Raw genomic sequence first — 22302 nt, 5'->3', positions numbered from 1 at the left:
TATACTACCTGATGCCATCCGGTGAAAGAGATGGGCTCCGGCTCGCCTACGGCTCATGTTTACAACAACATTGAGATAGCCAGGCATTGGAGTTCATCCAGCATCCTCACCTTTCTGCATAATCCAAACTGTGGAATGGCTGTGATAACAAATAATCCACAAAATGTTCTTCATTTGCCTCCTTTAGCATAAACTGCAACACTCAATTCTCTCCATCTCTACACCCGATTCTTCCTATTGGGGAGAAAGGAGATAGGGATTCTTTATAATCCAGCATTTTATGAGACCCCACACTTTGATACTGTTCAGAATAGTTGGGTTATTGGTGATCTTAACCTCTTATATTAATATAAGGCATATTTAAACTGATATGGGAGAACATCTGACCTTTCCATTCTAAAAATTTGTCTAATATAATTTACCACATCACATGTATATCAAAAACAGCAGCTAATTTTACCATGAAATGACAAATTAACCCTTTACACTTCACACACCATATTTTTCTATTGTAGTTTTGTACTGTTTCCCTCAGAAACAGTACTCGTCTCCCTCAGAGATGAGTCCGATGAGGGTAGTGTTGTCCGCAAACTTCCAGAGCTTGACAGACTGGTGTCTGGAGGCAGCCGTTCGTGTGCAGGGAGAAGAGTAGGGGTGAAAGGATGCAGCCCTTGTCCAGCAGAGGGTAGCAGTTGGTTGCTACATGCACAATCTCCTCCAGGTACCAAATTCGATTACTTTAAATACAAGTAGTAGTTGCTTTGGGGTGGGTTATTTGCAAATACTCAAATTCAAGGCAAACATAATTTTCAAATACAATAACAAACTAGCATATATAATTGAGCCAGGTCAGCTTTTTATATAGTTCCCCCATCTCTAGGTACCAAAAGTAGGCTATTTCATAATGTGTAGCCTACTGCTGTATAGGCTATTTTTTTGCAGTCATAAAATAGTTGTCAATGTCGGGTCTTGATTCAAGGCTTTGCATTGGTTAAAATGCTTTGCAGTGTTTGGCAAGAAATCATGAACATGGAGCTAACCAACTTTTTCAGTTCACATGTACTGGCTGAACTCACACCTTACTGAGAAAGGCTTATGGACCTGCCCCGGAAAGCACATTATGGCATGGCTGGCATTCCTTGAGGACGCTGGCTCTCCAAGGAGAGGATCAGAATTGCAGCTAAAGCTCCTTATCTACGCCCGAGAACCCTGAATAGATCAGAGTTTGGTCCCGCTCCGGCCACGTCCGTTTTGCTCTTGGCATGCAAGCTATGGGAGAAACTGAGAGGATCTTGTAGGTTATAGGGTTTAGGTCTATCTAGGCCATGAGCTGAAACCCAGAGCATTAAATATAATGCAATGAAAGCCACTGGCCACACGACTTGTATATACATCAATATGACTGGCCGTATAATATGATAAATTGAATCTATTTTTACATCCTCAACTGACTTGAATTGACCCCAATTACCACTTTACTGAATCTCAAAGGTCACCTACAAGTTGCCTGATCCCGACCATCCCCTTAGAGAGGATTGGCAAATGGTTGAGGATTGAAGGGAACCAATTACCAGTTAAACTATAGGCTTTTAAAGAGGAATCCAGCTGAAAACTCACTTTGATCAATAGCTTTAAAACAAGGACATTTTAACAACTTGGGGTTTCAGGTAGGAACCAGGGCACAAACATGAACTACAAAAGTTGACTGCTTTACCACACGTTGCCCCCCCCAGTTGAAGTTAAGTACTGCACTAGTGCTAGCTAGCACTAGCTGGCTTGCTATGTCTTATGTTGAAATTGCTTGATGTTTGTGTTGCGAATGGTGTTGCGATACGCGTTTCCATGTGGCCTTGATAACTTCTGGCAACGCTGATAAAACGTTCATGTAACTTGGATGATGCAAGCAACATTGTCGTTCTCGTTCTCATTGTCGTTCTCGTTCTTATCTTGACGTTGTGTAACCCAGGCCTTCGTTTTACAGGCATGTGCAAGGTTGGCTGTCATGCTGTTGCAAATGACCTGTGAACAGTGTTGACACATATTTACTAGTTTGGTTTGAATAACTAGTGCACATACTGATACAGTAAATACACATACAGTAGTTACAGCTTTTATTAGTGCAAAAGTATTTCTCATAAAAGCAGACATTCATAATTGGAGAACACCAGTTTTAAAACCATCCAAACATCAGTGCTTTCCCGTGAACTGCCGTGCCAATGTGAATATGGTTCCCTCAAATGACCAGTGAATAAAATAGAAGTCATACCTCCTTGGATCTAGATAAATGGGGATGGTGTGTTTGGTGAAGCACCGGGAGGCTAGAAACGTTCCCAGCATCTGTCCTCTGAGTGTTGTGGAGGTAAGGCCTTAAAGGAGTCCTATCTATCCCTCTCTCCAGGCCCATCACTGTGAGATGGTCTTCACCCCTGAGATCTTTCAGGAATGGATATTACAGTATCTGGATGCTCTCGTTAGCTGGGGAGAGCGCAGCTGTTTTGGATGAGCTCTGCTGAATGCGGAAGCGCACCACTCCCAGCGGTGGCTCTAGGATGTTAGGCCTGCTGGAGAAAGGCCTGCTGCCCCCCACCCCCCTGGCTCCCACCCCCGCCTCCCCGGCCACCGTCCTCCAGTCCAGAGTGTATCCTGCCCGACACTGAGAGCAGCCGGATGTCCGAGTGGGCGTTGGCTACCGTGTGGCGTCTAACTCCGCCCACCTTCTCCAGGTAGGCCTCTCCCTCCTGCTCCACCAGGGGCGCCAGCCAGGACGAGTCTGAAGCATGATGGGTAACGGTGATCTCCGGTTTGCTTCCTACCGACCTTGGATGTGCTGCATGGCATTCTGGAACATAGGGGACAGACATTTTTCAGAACTACTGCGAATACTAGTCGACTCCTCTTGAGTGCACATAAGACAAGTACACAGTTGTTCAACCAGTCCATATTATGAGTTATTAAGTTAGTTACATGGCAACATCAGAAATTTCATATTCCTCATCTTTAATTCAACGTTGATGGAAAACAAATGACCATGAAAGGAAAAGTATATGGAGTATATGCATGTACTAGCCAACACCAGATGAGAAAGAGCAGCAAATAGATTTACAGGCTCTGCTGTTTGTTTTGATGTGATCTTTGGATTAGATTTGTTGTTCCTTTAAAACATCAAACTACTGAGCCTTTAAAACCTCAAACTACTGAGCTTATTTTTTGCTTTAATTTCCTCCAGAGCCTGGCAGGGGAGGGGAAAGGGATCACACAAGCTCCTCTTATTAAAAACCTGGGCAGACTGCTGGGTATGGTTATCCCTCATCTTGATAACAAGCACATAACTCTCTCCAAGTCAGTCAAGGGGATAAGAAATATGCATGTTCTCCAAACTGTGACCAAAGGGAAATTCAATAAGAGAAATATGCTTTTCTAATTTCAAGCTCCCATCAGCAGATCGCACCGTGTCACTTTTGGACTCCCGAAGGTTCTAGAGCAGAACTGTTATGACAAAACAGTGTGGTATTTAGAGTTTGCACTGTGAGCGCTGCAATACGCAATGTCAACATAATATATCAATAGACGGACTGACATATAATTTGTCGAAACAATAATAGAATACTACATTTCACAAGTCACATATAACATATTCTGAGCCATTCACATGAAATATGCATTATGTATCTCTATTGCAAAAAGAGAAATCCTGGTGCACATAAAAGAAGAAATGCAGCGATACTACATACTAGCGTTACAGTGTTACTTTGTGATGAGTAAACTCACCTTGGAAGCACATGCCATTGCTACTGTGAAGAACATTCCTCAGGTAAGGAGAAATGACCGTCTCAACCAACTGCTCTAGCTTGTAATACCCTTGACTGGGCCCACTCGACTCATGGATACCCTGAGGATGGACACACACACACACACACACACACACACACACACACACACACACACACACACACACACACACACACACACACACACACACACACACACACACACACACACACACACGGAACGAACTTCAGACGAACTTCAGCTGAACAAACAGTTTTGTTGCAATGAGGTGGAAGTGTTGCATTATTGAATAGCAAGATGAGGGTGAGATAATTTCCTCTTAAAACGGTTTGCCAGAGGTTGTCATTAAGGTACACATTTGCTTAAGCTCTGGAAAACCTATACATATTAAAATATCATCAATACATATTGTTTGTGGGGGAAAAAACATGACTGGACCACCAGACCAGCCCTGGATCCAGATCGTCTTACCTGAAGGACAAGCAGCATTTGTGTAACGGCTGGGGGGGCTGGTCCAGTACCCAGCGAGTCCTCCAGGGGGAGCTTCAGCAAGACCAGGTCTCTGAAGCCAAGCAGAGCCATCTGCCTTACTGTGAGCTCCTGACCCTGGACAGACATATAGGAAAAGGCTCTTAACATTCAGCACGGTGTTTCGTTGTACACAATACTAAAAAGTCATGAAGTCAAGAATGATGAATATCATTCACACAAAATATAATTAGGATAGTTTGTATATCTTTTACTGTCAAGCTCTCCCTCAAAAATCCAAATTGTTGGTACGGTACCTGAATGGGGTAGAATATGGCCTGAAGAGCTGGCAGGATTTCAGTGAAGAACCTCACCCACATCTCGGACAGGACAAGGAGTTGACCGTCACCTGGAGAGAATAATAATATATATATATATATTTTTTTTTTAAGGACTCAGATGAAGGTTAATCTAAGTGATTAATTGTGCGTGGCTGTAAGCCAGCGCACCAATGATTGCAAATGTCCGGTTGTCACTCCCTCCCTCCTTCCCTCCCTGGCTTCCTCCGTCCCGTTGTTGACCTGCAGTTCTATGTTGCTACCACAAGAGGCAGTGGTCCCAGAACCTGCAGATTCTCGGTGGCCTAGTGATTAGGGAGTTCGCCTACCATGCTGAAGATTGCGGATTCAAGCCTCGGTGTCGACAATATTTTGTCACTGGATGTTATAGAAGTTATTGAAGAAAATGTCATGCTGTCGCAAATTCGCCCACAGTAAAGATGATTATGATACAATTAAATTATGTAATGGCAGTGAATAGCCTACTAAAGAATAATCGGTCTAATCAGCCCTGACCCCCTGGACAGCCAGTCCGTGGCAATAGGAAAAAGCACTCTGGTTAGTAAAACAAACCACAACCAACATAAATATTAATGTTTTAATCAGAGACAATGTGAATTACAAATTTAAAAAAGAAAAAATATGTAATGTGTTGGCTTAAACTTGCAGTCTCTTGGAATCCACGGTAGTCTACATTCACTCCAGGAAATTGCGCTACTGTAGGCTGTCAAGCGATATCGTCTACAAGAAAAGAGCAGAACATTAGCAAGGCAAGCATATTTCTGCTTATAATAGGCCTGTTACTGTATATAAAATTACTTCTAAATTGCCATGTTAGTAATACAATGCTCACTTCATGCTTATCCGTCGGTTTCTCCTAGGTGGCTTGGCGTTTCCAGTTCACCTTTTCGGTCCTAAAATAGCCTAACCCTCGCTGTATTCCGGCTCAATACAGATAGCCACATTGGTTTGTACAGATAGCCACGTATGTCCGATTCCAGAAGTAGACTTTCAAAATTCTCTTCAGCTGGAAAATTGCCTTCTGCAATGGTCATAAGCGGATCCTGTCTGTTTTCGTCCACAGGGTGTTGTGGTTTTCTTGCCGGAGCTTGGGTGCCGCCCCTCATTTTAGGTGTGGGCGGGCAAAGAATAATGTGGAACTAGAAGTTGTAGTTCTGAGCAGGAAGGACCAAATCTCTACATTTGACGTCAAACGCGTCATTTGACATCATTTGTAGAGTTTTTTTGGTTTTATGGTGAAAGTGAGAAAAATAGCCACAGGAAACACTGAGGGAAGGAAAACCACATTAACTGTAAAATACTGCACATTCTGGAATGATACAAGGCTTAATGCTGATCGGTGAAGTGCCCCTTTAAATAGCTAGCTCGCGACCTGTCATCTTGATTATCAACTTTGGGTTGCTCGTCTGTGGAAGTCTAACAAGGGTTACCCACACTTGTACACACTATCTTATGTATTCAGATGCATGTTGGATATAAGGAGAAGGAAGAGTATTTGGTAGAGGGGTATGGTTTTGGTCAGGAGAGGCGTCAGTTTCTGTTTCCTGAGAGCTATTTGTCTTTGAAAGCACAAAGAGTACTCACCCTCATAGAGGCCAATTTTCTCCACAATATGTGACAGGCCTTTGGTCAAGAGTTGATTCTATAAGATAAAGGATGTGAAACGAAGAGCACATTAGATACTGGGACAGTGTTTTCAGCCTCAATTTGTTACCTGGCATGTCTGAGGCTGTGTTCTAATATATATGTGAGATATCTGCTTAAATGTTTCTCAAAGTGGTGTTAGGCTGCTAAGAGGAAGTAGCCTGAGCATTGGCATCTCTATTATCAAAATGAAACTCAGGAAAAATAATAAATGGAAGATGTATTGTAGTGTGTGCATTACTGTGCAGGGTTGTGTGATGCGTAGTGCAGTAGATCTGTGGTAGTAGTGCTTGTAGTTAGCGCATGCCGCATGCCGCTTCTGCTTGCTACTCTGCAGCTAGCTTTCAGCTACCGCCGCTGGCTAGCCCTCCTCTCGGAGGGTGAAAAGAGGAGCCGAGTGCGTAAGTCTCATCCTGTCGGTAAAAAGCCACTCCATCGCCAAGACTCCTACAGTACCTCCCCGCGGCCACACATGGTAACTGGGTACCTCGCGGTCCCAGGCTAAACTGTAGGGGATTGTGTATCCCCATCACTGAACATGCTGACAACATGCATCATGGGAAGTCTCTTATCTCTGAGTGCCCTTCTAGTTATTATCATTAGTTCAATAATAATTTCAAGTTTCTTGAATGTGATCATCTATAAGGGTTGGCTAAATTCACACTATTCTCAACCATTAATCTTCTCCTAATGTTGAGGTCTTTCATATTTTGTCCTCTCTGGCTGAAATACATAATATAAAAATAACCTCAGTTAAATGTTAGTAAACATTTTCTGAAACCCGCCCACTCTGCCCCATTCCTTTTCATGTTACCAGAAATATGTCTATATCTCACCAATTTATCTACAATCAATGTAAACCAAAGAGGAAGTGACATCATCTGCTACAGAGCGCTATTCACATTCACTACTGACTGAGTCCTGTCGGATTTTAAAAAGATTTGAAGTCCTATGGCCATTGTTGAACGGTTACATTCTCATATCAGCTTATCGAATGACCCGACATAACTCAATTATACTTAATTAATATTAATCTATACTGTGATTTGCACACAGTATCACATGATCTGATATCAGATTACCAGCTGTCTGGGAGTAATACTTACTGCACACTTGTGAGTAGTAAGCTGAATGAACCTGGAAATACCTGGAAATACTCTGTAATGAATGAGCCCAACTCTGTCTTGAGGAGCCACCTGGTAGAACAAAGAATAACAGAAAACTCAAAAACTGAGCTCAAATATTACCCAATTCATTTGACAACAACTACTGTATAAGATAAGCACTGATCTCCAAAGAGTGACATACTCAGAGTCAATATTCAGATTCCTGTCAGAATGTGTTTCTGACTAATTCAAAATCATCCAGTCATCACAAATTAGTGATTAAGAAAGAGATATAAGACACCAAGGAACGGAAGCTGCCTTAGCCATGTGACATGCAGTGCAGGGGCAGTGTGCACAGTACCTATTGTGCATTCTATCATACCATTAGGCAGAATCTTTTCAGTAAATTAGATAAAAAATAATGCTCTTATTTGGTTAGAAGACTCAGAAAAGCTGAAATATCTTTTTCAAAATGAAACTTTTTCGTTTGCTTCTTTTCTAGAAAAAGCTTTGTCCATGAGGAGGAAGGCTATGTACATGTAATTTGGCGGTGTATATTGTGTTGTTGTGACATATTATGTATTATGTATTATTAACTGTGTCGTATAATCCCATATGGGATGGGCCACTTTGGGTGGCACAACACGCAAAAATTTAAAAATAAAAAAATAAAAAAAATAATTCATTCGTACCTGATGCTCTCGTTGAGGGTGTAAAGCTCGTTAGCCTGCAGCCCTCCTCCCTGGAACACCTTGATCACAGCCGTCTGGACACTGATGGAAACATTATAGGATCATAGGTTAATAAGAGGTCATAGGTGAAAGTGATGTTGAGGATTTAGTCACACATCAAGAGGAAATAATGTGTCTTTCTCTATTTCCTCGGCATAGATATGGGGAAAAACGGTTCAGGTGAAATAAAATCACATCTGGCATTTTGCTGTCCTTGTCTACAAACTACAATGGCAAGAATCAACCGAGTCAAACCAAGTGTAGCCTATTTTTTGAAGTTATTGTCTAGTTGACAATAACGTTGCGTTACGGCTGCCCGCACCGGGACCTGTCCATCACCATTGAAGACAGTGGTGACATCGACTCAGACTGCGAGGAGTCGGGGTATGACCCTGGACAACCAACTGCTGTTCTCCGCACATATCACATCCGTCACACGCTTAATTTCCAATCTCTTCTTTCCACATTCTCCTCTTCCCCATCTGCTTCTAAAGCTGCTTTCTTCCGCTCGAAAATTCTAACCTCTGCTTCCAATCCTAAAAAACTCTTTGAAACTTTCTCTTCACTACTCCAGCCCCCACCTCCTACTCCCAACTCCTCCCTTCTCCCTGACGATTTCGACAACTTCTTTGACAAGAAAGTTAACAATATCAGATCCTCTTTCCCCCATCCCCCGGTCAATGCTCCATGCACGTATACCTCCTCCTGACCACTACGCTCTGCTACCTCAGGGCGACTGGTTGCCCAATCACTCCGAGGCCCCTGCAGTTGATCGACACGGTCACGGCTCATCTCTGTCCTGGCCCCGCAGTGGTGGAACGAACTGCCCACTGACGTCAGGACAGCAGAGTCGCTGCCCATCTTTTAGTTCAAAACTCATCCCTTCAAGAAGCACAATCCTCCCTCTTAAGCACCTATTGTATTTTAGATTGCTATCCTTGCACTTTGCCTTCAGCACTAGATTATGCTCTTAGTCACTTGTTTTAGAAAGGATGAACTTCTTCTAGTTCTGGCAAGTAGTAGTACATTGGCTTTTCCTACATTAAATGCAATTATTGTAAGTTGCTTTGGATAAAAGCGTCAGCTAAATGACTAGTGTAATATCAGTGGTGTCAACTTCGCTGGCATTGCTAGCTGCATACAGATACACACAGCAGTTCTGGAAGTGGATGAATGAATGGAGTTTCTGTACTTTTGGCCACCTCCGACAAACTGTATATCTTTTTTGTGATTGAATAAGCTTTTCTACATGTTTGTTGTGTCCCTGTTGACACATTTAAACGGTTATCGCCATCAACCAACTGCATAATATTCAAAAGTCACTTGCCTTGCAAGGAAAATATTGCTAGCTGAAGCTAAGAACAACAGCATTGCATTAGTGACTAGTTCAAGTCAATGCAAGTTAAGATGGATGCGAGAAAAAGGTTTAGTTGCATTGTGTTACAAGAGACAAATGTTATTGAATATACGTCTGATTCAGCTGTTTCTCCATACGGTATGTACAGTACATGGAGAGGAACTCCTCACTTCTCAAGACTGCTGATATCACAAAAATAGGCACTGTAAACGGATAAGCCTGTTACTGATCAAATATATCATCTTATGACAAGCTGCTTCTGTAGTCAGATGGCTTCAATTATACATTTAGACATTTTCCTTTACTTGAATGAGGTAGTGAATTACAGTATTTCCAGGCAGACAACCCCTTTTAAGTCACTGTCTACTTCCAGTCATCTAAAACATTTCCTGTGTTGTGTATTTGCATAACTTCCTCATTGAAAGTTTAGATATTTACCCTAACCCACAATGGAATATGACATGCTGTAGAAATACCTTCACTGTAAATAAGACTAGGTCAATTATCATTTCATACTCAAGACGCCCCAAAAAAGCCTACATATTGCATATAACATACTGCATATTAACTCTCACTGACAAAAACAATTTCTTGATAATAATATAATCAAGTGCGACTTGCATGCAATCCGATTAGCTGTTTCAGTTACAGTTTGATTTTATTTTTATATCCTCTCGCCTGATATAATCAATTGATTGTAATACTGTGATGTCAATGACTATATAGAACAAAAGAACATTGTGAAGCACCGGTTTAACGGAAGTGACCTCCGAGGCAGACACTGCGCTCACACACTCCATCCGCTTCCCACGAAACATCCTGCCAAGATCCACCAGTCACTAACCCTCACCCTATCCTGAGAGAGGAGGGGAGGCAGTCACACACATTTCCATATCCTCATAACAGAAAAAGTGCCAGCTCAACAGTCCTCTCCTATAAGAATGAATCCCTCATAGTGTTCTAGATGTGAGGGACCAAGATTGGTGGATGTGATCGGAGGGGAGAGACATCAGAGGGGGCTTCCCTACTTCAGCAAGGAAAGGCTTCCCCACCCTCAGGGGCTCTGATTTTCCACACACACACACTTCCTGACATACACACACACACGCACACACACACACATTTTGTGATGATTTGACATGATTTGAATTATAGCCACTGTTATGTCATCTCCTATTAGTTAGAGGACCTTTGTTCAGCTCTGTCACATATTAAAGCCAGGAAAGAAGACACTATATGTCAGCAACGGATTCACAAGAGGTCCTTAAATGTAAAAGCTTATTCAAGACAGTATGCAGCTTATTCTGAGAAACATGTATGGACATGATCAGCACTAACTCGCTCCACTAAATGCAGGGGCACACATCTGCATGCAGAAGTTTGATGCAGGTTCACACACAAACACACATGACAAATAAGATGCATAGTGTAGTGTTAATGGCTGGTAGTGTTAATGGCTGGTAGTGTAGTGGAAGTGTTAATGGCTGGATAGTGTAGTGGTGGTGTTAATGGCTGGTAGTGTTAAAGGAAAATGCTCGTTTTTGACAACCTGGACCTTATTTACGACATATTATAAGAAGTTTGACTCACCCAGATCACTTTTGTGTTGTTCGGAGGCCTGTAGAAGAAATTTAAAATCCAGCGCGAGCCAGTATATCCATGTAATGGCGGCGCACGGGGCATAGGGAATGCAGTTTCTCAAAATCCATTTTCGGCCGCTAAACGGTTGTTTTCATCAATCAGATTGCATGAATCGACAGTTGATATTCCTCTACGCGAGCCATTCTTTCGGTTTTCAAATACGTGGTCTGTAGCCTCTGTAATATGATCTTTACACTGGCTATTCTCCCTCACATTCTCTGCGCTACGATCGGATTGTTGCTGACGAATGACGACGACAATATTCTCGGCACCAACTACGATCGTAGCGCAGAGAATGTGAGCCGGAGAATAGCAGGCTGCGCGCTGGCCTGTGCGCATGCGTGCTGGAGCAAGTGGGGGAGAGGCTTGTAAAGATCATATTACAGAGGCTACAGACCACGTATTTGAAAACCGAAAGAATGGCTCGCGTAGAGGAATATCAACTGTCGATTCATGCAATCTGATTGATGAAAACAACCGTTTAGCGGCCGAAAATGGATTTTGAGAAACTGCATTCCCTATGCCCCGTGCGCCGCCATTACATGGATATACTGGCTCGCGCTGGATTTTAAATTTCTTCTACAGGCCTCCGAACAACACAAAAGTGATCTGGGTGAGTCAAACTTCTTATAATATGTCGTAAATAAGGTCCAGGTTGTCAAAAACGAGCATTTTCCTTTAATGGCTGGTAGTGTAGTGGTAGTGTTAATGGCTGGTAGTGTTAATGGCTGGTAGTGTAGTGGTAGTGTTAATGGCTGGTAGTGTAGTGGTGGTGTTAATGGTTGGTAGTGTGGTGGTAGTGTTAATGGCTGGATAGTGTAGTGGTAGTGTTAATGGCAGGTAGTGTAGTGGAAGTGTTAATGGCAGGTAGTGTAGTGGAAGTGTTAATGGCAGGTAGTGTAGTGGTAGTGTTAATGGATGGTAGTGTAGTGGTAGTGTTAATGGATGGTAGTGTGGTGGTAGTGTTAATGGCTGGTAGTGTAGTGGTAGTGTTAATGGCTGGTAGTGTAGTGGAAGTGTTAATGGCTGGTAGTGTAGTGGTAGTGTTAATGGATGGTAGTGTAGTGGAAGTGTTAATGGCTGGTAGTGTAGTGGAAGTGTTAATGGTTGGTAGTGTAGTGGTAGTGTTAATGGCTGGTAGTGTAGTGGTAGTGTTAATGGTTGGTAGTGTAGTGGAGGTGTTAATGGCTGGTAGTGTAGTGGTAGTGTTAATGGTTGGTAGTGTAGTGGTAGTGTTAATGGCTGGTAGTGTGGTGGTAGTGTTAATGGATGGTAGTGTGGTGGTAGTGTTAATGGCTGGTAGTGTAGTGGAAGTGTTAATGGCTGGTTGTGTAGTGGAGGTGTTAATGGCTGGTAGTGTAGTGGAAGTGTTAATGGCTGGTAGTGTAGTGGTAATCACCAAACATGTACTGTATTATACCCAGGTCTGGGTACTGGCAAGGATCTCACAATATGATACATATCACCATTAAGGCCAATTCAGATTTCCGATTTTTTAAGAGTCTGACCCGTGTTAAGGAAATTATTCTAATCATTGAAAAATGAGTAGTCATGGGTTTGTCTTCGCAAGTCCAAAACTGGTTATTTTATTCCAAGGTTTAGAAGTTTGCAAAGCCAGGCTTTCTGGAAGGAGATTAAAGTTCCACCAAAACTATGATTATCCTCAAAAGCAGCATTATATCCACTGTGGGTACAACCCATGCATGAATATGTGAAACTCCACTAACCAATTATATGAGTGTTACCAGCCATATATGTGAAGACCCCAGGCTGTTGTTTATGGCCTTGTGAATCAGACGCTAGGACATAGAGTCGTAAAAATTGGCAACCCCCTTCCTTACTAACACTGGCTAAGCAGAGAAGGTTACAGAGAGAAGAGGAGTGTATCTGTAAAAATGTTCTCACAAACTCACACCCACAAGTTGTGGTTACACTGGTGTCAGATATAAAATAATAAAGATAGATTATAATTTCTCTATTACACCTGCCGATTCGGATTTTGGCAGATTCTTTCTAAGACCTACGTAACGTAACTTTTCTTTAATGGAAAACTGAAATTAATTTGCATGTTCATAATAAAACACTGACTTTTAAATAACCTACATTTTCTCCAAAACTGCTATGCAAGTGACGTGAGCCGTCTCTGTTGACATAAATGTCAATTGATGATTGTAGCACGCAGGGGATACTGTATGTTCCACTAAAACGGATGCCTTTAGTGCCATCAGCACTGGAGAGGTGTACGAGCATCCTTTTGGGATCCATCTTCTTTTGTGTTTGCTCAGACTGATCGTAGTTTAGAAGTGGTCACTTGCGCTCTGAGCAGATCAGTCTGAGCGTAACTGAGCAACCCGTTAAGTTTGTTCTACGCTCTGAGCCAAGCTGAGCCGCTCAGTTACTTAACGCACCCACTACATCTACCATGTCATGAATAGCCAGCAGTGGTGTGAGCAGCTACTGGGTTATACGGAAACCCCAAAGTGTGCCTGAAGGCTAATAGTTAAGATAAATGAACCTATGGGGAAGTGTGCAGGAAGTTTTGAACAGCAAGAGGAAGCATATTAAGTTTCATGACAAAGGGGTGATGCGTTAAGCAATTAAGCCTGTTGGCTGAGCAAGTAGACCTCACTTCATTCATGCTCATTGACTAGTTATAAAAAGCATCTGTGTAACTTGAGTCTGCTCTGGATATACGAAGCAAACTCAGATGGTTACGTGAAGCAAACAATCTGGCGTGTCAGGTTAACCTTTGAATATGACCGTCTCGCCGGCAAAATTCAGAAAATATCTAAAAAATCTATAAAAATCCACACAAAATTTAAAAGAAAAATCTAACACTTCCTGAAAGCTGAGAAACTGCACTTTCTAGTAATATAGGCAAAATTAACTGAGGGACAATATCTCAATATCTTTACCTAGAGCTCTGTAAACTAGCTATTTGGCCTACAATAATCTCGATAGCCGAGTCCGTCACTCGGTGGCTGACTAGGCAGACCAGTTTAATGTACTAAACAATTTATTTGCTAACAATAGTTGACTAGCATAACCGTTTTGTTGGGCAAAATGGTTAGGTGGGGACCACCTTCTCAAATTTGCTCTAGAGCGCATACTAGTGGTCAAAAACTACATTGGGTACCTTTAATAACCATATACCACTGTCTGTCGTGAGCTTTTGCTTAAGTAATAGAGGTATGAGTCACAGTGATAGAGATGTACAGTATTAGAGGTGTGGTTCACAGTGATAGAGTTGATGAGACCTCCCACCTGTTCCAGACACTGGCGTTGGAGAGCTGCATGGCGGGTGAGCTAGCATGGAAGCGGGCGAGGTCTGTCAGGACAGGCGAGCTCATAAAGCGAGCGCGTGGCCGCCGAAACGATCCCATCTGGAGTCTGGAATGAACATTACCAAAACATACTAGATTAAAATGTTGCTTAGGAGTAATGCTCGACTGACATGGGTTTTTCAATGGCCGATGCCGACATTTAGCAAGCAGGGCCGATATACAGTATAAATGCAGATTGTTGTTGTTAATTTTTCTACTTCTGATAAAATAAAATTGAATAATTAATAATAAATGAGAAAAAATTGCTGAACTTAAAGGAAAATTTATTTAACACTGTTGTCTGCATTGTCTCAGTTTGCTTAATCTGCACTCTGTCCGCCTTACACTTATTTTACATAAATGGGAAAAAAAAGAAAAGAAAATTGCCAGTGCCAATTATCTCAAAATTGCAATTAATCAGTGATGGTAAAAAACAGTAAGCATAGTGCGAGGACAAGACAGGACCGTGCAAAATAAAAATACGATACAATACAATATACAATAAAGTACAAAATAAGTGTCAGTGGGGGTCCTGGACCACCTGCAACTTGAAACTGAAATCTGATTCCTCTAGACTTGGCCCTGTGCTGCGTGCGCACACGCAGGGGCAGATCAGACATTTGTTTCGAGTTTGACATGCAAAAATTAACAAGATACAGTCAGCCAAACTGCAATAATTCGTCCTACCACGTGGTGAGAGCAACAACGACAACAGCAGCTAAGTTTTAGCGGAACTTCCTTATTCAGTGTTGCACAATAGCCACCAGGAGGTGTCGTTGAGCAAGCAAACTCAATTCGTCTGGCAGTAGGCCTATAGGCTAGAACTACCTATAGTTTTTGAATTATATTGTGTATACTGTACATCATATTGTATATTGTGTATATTGACAGTCTATAAGCAAACCAAAGGCGACATTATTATTGAAGTTGTTACTGCGACTTATTTTCATGAGATTATTACTGCAGTAAAATTGTGGACATATATATAATTATATTATAGTACATGTATACATCCCTCTGCATATTTGATAAATAAAATACTTTGACGTTAGATAGGTAGCCTACTTTATTTTTTCCCAAATGGAAATTGTTGAAATGTTAGTGATTTCTTTATATTTTTTGCCTTTGTGATTATTTTGTTTTCTCAAACAAAATCTCGGAAATGGAATAATAATTAAAAAATAAATAAATTGTAAAGCACTTTTCATTTTAAAAATCTCACTGCTACAGGTTTAAAACCATACATGTAGCATAACAAAACACAACTGAACAAAAAGTACACAATTTTAACATACAAAGGCCTTTTTAAAAAGGTAGGTTTTTAGGCCTGCTTTAAACGAGTCCAGGCTCTGAGCTGCCCTCGGCTGGGTGGGGAGGCTGTTCCACAGCCGCGGTGCGGCCGAGCAGAAGACTCGATCCCCCATGGTGCACAGCTTGGCGCTGGGCTGCGCACCAGGCTCTGTGTATTGTGATGTTTTTATTTTTCAACATAAAATAAAGTAGCTAAGCTAGGCTATGGCTTGGGAGGTGGGGGATGCTATTGAGATGGAGACTGATGAGCCATTAGGACAAAAAGACCTGACCCACAAGGCATGAAAAAAGCTTGCGGTTCTAGTGTTAAAGAATATAATTTTCTGTGTTTTCTTGGTGCATAAAATAAAGCTCATTACTTATATGGTTGTGTGTGAGTAAAACGGTTTTCGGTTTTCTACTGTACATGTTTTCCTGTTGAGTGCACATCTACACAAAGCACTTCTAATGGCTTATTCATATGCTTCACTCTTCTGAGTAAGAAAGTGTGTGGAACATGTTGAGACATTGTTTCCAGCTGTGGTTGCTCACATGAAACCTTTGCAAACAAAAAGCCAAAATCAAAAGTCACTGACATTGGCAAGTGTGTTTGTGGGGTCAAACCACCACAGAGAACGACGGCGAATTAGTTCAGTTGACTGAGCGAAACTCTAGGGGGAAAACGTGATATCTCAGAAGGTAGTTTCATATAGGCAGTCAAAGTATGAGTGCCTGTCATACTGAAAACGGATAAAAGCGCACAGTGCAGTCATGTCAACTTCCTCTCGTCCGCTAGCTTCCTGTCTCACCACACTAACCCAACCCGATGCTGTTTACAGTACAAGCCGTGCTCTAATGACAGGGCTCAACCACAACCTGGTTTGAACTATGAGATGCTCAGGCTATGCTAAGCTAGTAATAAGTGCCTGTGAAAGGCAATTTCATGTGATCCAGTGTTCAACAGTCATATGGATAGCTTGCGAGCCAAGCCTGAAAAATAACACTATGATGAAAGTTCTGCAAGCTAAAAGCAGAGGCCCAGAGACAGGATGGCAGGAGGCAGGTGAGTGTGCAGCTTTCAGCCTGAAGCTGTTGATTTCAAGGCTGCAGAGAGACTACACCAAGGGGGAGGTGGCAAATGCCACCGAATGTTGTGAACGCTTCATCTAGCCGACGTGTGTGTGTGCACATGGTCTCATTCCCATGCGGACGTGTAACTATCTAGAACAAACTGGAGACCAAGGCACACACATACAAGCTGCTAATACACACACACACACACACACACGTACGCGCAAGCTCATATGCATACACACAAACTGACAGACACACAAACTGGCAGACACTCACAAACACTGGCATTAGCAGGCACACACTCACACACACATACAGTAGTTTTCATCCTGACTCTTGATCACCCGACCTCTGATTCAGTTTCACCGCCCACTAAACAATCAATCCTTACCCATCTCATCACCAACATCTCACAAGAACCCATCCCATCACCATGTCCCACGCACATCTGGGTGTCAAAAGCTCAACACATGGCAGCCTCCCCTCCTATCTACAGCACCCACATCTCATTTGGACTAGAGCAATGCCCAACATTCATGACATTCAGACCAGCCCTGGCAGATGTTCAAGGGAATGATTCATACTTCTGTACATGTTTCATGACCACTTAAGTTGGGCTTGCCTACATGTGTGTCTCCTCAAAGTGCAGAGTACTGAAAAAAGGTCCAAAATTAGAATGAACATTGAAAAGCGAAAAAAAAGAAGACATTTGTCTGCTCTCTCCCTCCATTTTCCTCCTCTCTCCTTCGACATCCCCTAATGCTGGCCCTTTGTGCGCTCCAGTGAAGGTTGCTTGGCGACGCTAAATAAGTATTTAGCGATCTCCTCTTGGTTTGGCAGGCCAGATGAAAATAAACAATAGCATGCTTGTGTGCACCCTCCCCGGGTGATTCCATGTGCTGTGATCGAAGGCGAAATTAGAGCAAAAGGGTTTGTAGCGCAAACACTAGGACACAGACTCATTGGCCACCTGGGCATCCTAGGTCTCAGTCCAGAAAACAATTCTGCCTCTAATCTCTAGTGTGTATCAGAGTGGATAGGGTGTAGCACGGAATCAGGTCAAAGTGGACCTGTAAGTAGCATACTACATAGCCATAGCCTGGCTTAGCATAGTGACTGGGTGGGGACAAAACCCTGAAGCTTCTTTTATTATCAAATTGTTCTTTATGACCACTGAAGTCATAATTGCTCCAAAAGGCCACTGTACTGGGACTGATCCTCCTCTCAAACAGTATGCATGTATGACCTTCTAGACTATGGGGGGTTGGAAGTTGTAGCAGAACTGCTGGACTCATACAGTACACTTCTCGCTCAGTCCTTTCATCATTAAGAAAATAACAAAAATAAACAGTGAAAAGAGGAATACAACTAAAACATGGCCGCTTGTCTGTTCTGTGCTCCTTGACATCTTTGTCAAGCATATGTTTGTGTTTACTTAGTAATGCTTACATGCATACAGGTAATCCTATAAGCGAGGACCACTGTCATGGGACATTACTCACTGGGGTTAACACAATTACTGACACGGGGTCACATAGGTGGCACTGATAGTTCAGGGGTCCGAGATTAACTGTTATAATAGGAGCAATGTCATCAAAAGGCACTGCCATCTACCCACACCCTTTGGAATAATTTGACTGTTACTTTGACCAAGTAAAATAGCTGTACATACCCTATAGAAACTGTTTTGTTTTATTGTAATTTAACTTTACTTAACCAGGTCTAATTGAGATTATAAATCTATTTTTTCAAGAGATACCTGGCCAAGATAAAATTCAGCACACAGTTGCAAGACAAGTTGCAACATACGTAAAATCAAGGTGCAAAAGTCAATTTCATACATTTGAAGTCCCCGCAGTTGAAAATGCATTGCATTGCAGCTGTCTATTAAGGCTATAGTCCCACAAAAATTGAAAACCCTTCCAGTGTCCCTCGACTTTACTTGCTAATTTGCAGGTCTATCTCTGTATTCACAGCATGCTCGGTCCAAGACGAGGTGGTTGATTTTAAAAGCATTAAGATAATTTTTGACATATTTATGACACTTTTATTGCCACCGTGAGGTGCAGTGAAGTCTGGTGCAGTGAGCATTAGAACAATTATCCAACCACCGAGAAGGCTTCACAACGTCAGCGTTAGAAAAGGAATACCGCTGTTAAATGAAAATAGTTGTCTATAGAAAACACTAGTCTACGACAATATAACTGACAGTTAAGGGTTTTTGGAAGCTATTATTGAAAATATGAATAGAATCATACCTTGTACAACTTCACGTGAAAACTGTTGCGTTCGTCAATAATGAGGAATTGCTCGAAAAGTAAAGACGTTTAAATCAACAAACTCCATCAGCACGCACGTGCGCATTCTGCGCTGTAAGTAAACTCTGGATTCAGCTGTTTACTTTTCCACGTCATGTTTTTGTCTAACATGTTTAAGGCAGTGAGAAACGTACAACAGCATCAACTTTCAAGTAGCCCTACTAGTCTACTCGACGTGCCTGTGATGAATAGTCAACTGAAACGATGGTGAATCGTTCATTCTCATAGTGTGGCAGTGCCAGCCCTTCCCCCTTGACAACGATTCGTACGATACTGATGCATATTCATGAGGTGATTACAATGCTGCTGACTGAATCCTTTATAATAGTTAAAAATTAGCTGTAGTTCAATTTATGTGGCTGATTACTTTCAGAGGTAGTCTATGTGATCCACACACATGTGACACAATCAAGGTAATTATTTATTAAGGACAGTATTGATTAGGACAGGAATATAGTCTAACCTCCATGAAACCTGAACCCCTTAAAATACTATTAATTTCTGTTAATTTCCCCTTAAACTGTATGAAACTGAAATTGGAAAATAAACCCATTAACAGTGCATTCATGTCCATTTGGTTTGTATTAGCTATAGCCTTATCTGTAGTGAATTGCCTGATTTTGCATTATAGCCTAGCCTAGGCACTACTCCAGGAGCTCCTTGCCTTGTTTTTTGTTTGGAAGCTTGAATCTAGCTTTGTTTAGTAAATGGAAGTGGCATTGGTGCATAGAAAATTCACCTGAATGCAAGAAATAAAGTGTTTGATCCTGGGGGAGGACCACCAGACCCCCTGCTTATTGTGTCCCCGGCCCCAATATTTACAGCAGCCCCCTTCCAGAAAATAGTTCCCACAGCTGGTGTGTTTGAGATTAGAGAGAACAACATTTCCCTAACTCAGTTTGGCTGCAGTGTCTGAGACAAATCCAAAAACATTTGAGGCCATCCGGTTTGAAAATAAATGAACATACAACAGCAACATATCTACCCATAACACATTACCACAGGGAAAAATATTCTCTCTCCTGGTTCCTGAAAGAACACAGGGTGGCCAATAGAGGGCAGTGTTGAGTTATAAATACTTGCTCTACATGCAGCTAAGCAAAAGATCAGGATCTTAGCTTTGTCCTGCTGACATCCAAGTTCACAAATTTGAATCCAAAACACAACACAATAGATCAGCAGTCAAAAAATGCACATGTCATATTTCAAAAATGTCAGTGTTCAAGTTTTCATTAGTACTGTGTTATGTACAGACCCTTCCTATGCCCTCAATACCCTCTAGGCTAGTTTTACTGTGTTTTAGAAAATCTCTCCATCCACAGACAACACAAAAAATATAAAGGCCTAATTATTATCAGCAATCAAAACATTCATGAACTCAGTGTCATTATTCCAAACATTTCACTAGTGTTCAGGATTTCATTACCTCCACCCCAGCCACAGCACAGGGCAAGAGGTAATGTTTTTGGTGGCGTTTGTTTGTTTGATCGTTAACAGGATTACTCAAAAACTACTGACCAATTTTCATGAAACTTGTTGGAAGCATGTAGCATGGGCCAACTTAGAACCAAGGTTATTAAAGTTCACGAAAACAAAAAATGAAAACTAGGTGTGAAAATACATTTAAGTTAACTGAAATAAAAACAAAAACTATGCTTTTGCTCTTTTTTTTTTTTGGGTGGATATGAAATCTATCCTCCATTTTTTTTAGCTGTGCCCCTGCGCAGAAGTAGCCTGAAGTGCGCCAGATGGTTTGTTTCACACAAAGTGAAACAATGTGAACTTGAGAGATCAGGATAGTCTCACCAGGTTAGCGCAGAAGAAAAAAAAACTAATTCCAACACCGAAACTTATAAAAACTAAACTGCTCTGCTTAAATTAAATCATTCTGCCACAATGCGCTTGTGAAATAAACCTTAAGTTTAATAATAGGTGTTTTCAAAATTTCAAAATTGCCTGCTTATACAGTATTTACAGTCACTCTGCTACAGTATTTACAGTCACTCTGCTACAATGCACTTGTGAAATAAACCACAAGTGAACACAGCACTTTTCACTGTAGCCTACATCATAGGGGAGACCGGGGAATCTTGTCACTCTTCTTGCTTTCACTTCAATTTCTCAGTCTCAGAACATTACAGTCATTTATTTTCGGTTTTAAATTAAAAAATAATTTCTATTGCACAGATGTAGAATTAGATTTGTACACCTCAATAACAATAATCAATAACAATAACACACTGTTTTTTACATGTGCTCTATGTGTATTTCCTATTGTCTATTGTCCACATGGGAGGACTTGCCCCAGAGTGTGCTATTGCTATAACTCAAGCTAGCATTAGTACAGGACTCTGATTTAGGTATCAAAATTCACCTTTCCCCTCCAGTATTCGGTGCGAAAATAATATAATTTAACATACTTACTTATTAAAGTGTTATTAAATACTGCAGTTTCAATTCTTTACTTTTATGGTTGAAAAATATGAAAATTGTTCTCACCTCAGATTGCAGTGACATATATACTACAGCCATGGATGTATTAATAGAACTGGGGGGGGGCTCACAGGCCGGTGCGGAGATGTATTACCAGTAGGCTAATTATAGTGAAATTGCTGAATGACAGTTTATCATTTAGTCTTTATGCCTACACAACATCAACTCATTTCCATGTATGTGAATAAAGTTAATTCCAGTTATTTACAAAATATCACGTCTCTGTCCATTTCTGGAAAAGGCAAATAATTTCTGTCAAATGATCACTCAAGTTTTATCACCAACCCCACAACTATTTTGAGTGAGTATTGTGAAATGCGCTATATACATAAAATGCATTATTATTATGCATAGGATGTTGTGGTGTGGTCATTTTCATTAACACATTTGATTAATAAGTCAATAGTATAAAGCCCTTTTTGATCGTTTTCTGTTTGCAGTGTTAAGTGTAACCTTATGCAGCCTATTCTGAATGTATGGAGTAGGCTATACTGCATCGAAGGTGGGTTGGCTTACACTTCGACAGTATAAGTGGGGCTACAGCATGTTGGGGCTACAGCATGTCAAGAGCAAAATATAGCTACTTCAGGACAGTTAGTTGCACGTGCAACTAGCCTATTCAATTCTTTTAGATGGCGCCCTCTGGTGTTGGAGATGTTTGTGATAAGATGCCCCGGTCTCCCCAACTGCGGCACCAGACTGGTGCTCC

At 41.5% G+C, this 22302-nt stretch overlaps 1 protein-coding gene across 1 annotated transcript; it reads right to left on the bottom strand.

The window, feature by feature from the left end:
* Nucleotides 1-2552: 2552 nt before the first annotated feature.
* Nucleotides 2553-19244, bottom strand: prr5l (proline rich 5 like; the record flags this gene model as incomplete). The annotated part of the gene is made up of 9 exons (XM_084451128.1): nt 19041-19244; nt 14360-14485; nt 8059-8139; nt 7408-7456; nt 6201-6258; nt 4575-4666; nt 4261-4395; nt 3769-3889; nt 2553-2839 (listed from the first exon to the last, which is right to left on the bottom strand). The coding sequence occupies exons 2-9, from the start codon at nt 14476-14478 to the stop codon at nt 2553-2555; spliced, it is 942 nt and encodes a 313-aa protein (XP_084307254.1). The 5' UTR covers nt 14479-14485; nt 19041-19244.
* Nucleotides 19245-22302: the final 3058 nt, after the last annotated feature.

Source organism: Borostomias antarcticus (genome assembly GCF_949987555.1).
Source record: "Borostomias antarcticus genome assembly, chromosome: 16".
Taxonomy (NCBI): domain Eukaryota; kingdom Metazoa; phylum Chordata; class Actinopteri; order Stomiiformes; family Stomiidae; genus Borostomias; species Borostomias antarcticus.
Note: the sequence above shows the minus strand (reverse complement) of the source record. Positions and strands in the feature narration are given on the sequence as shown.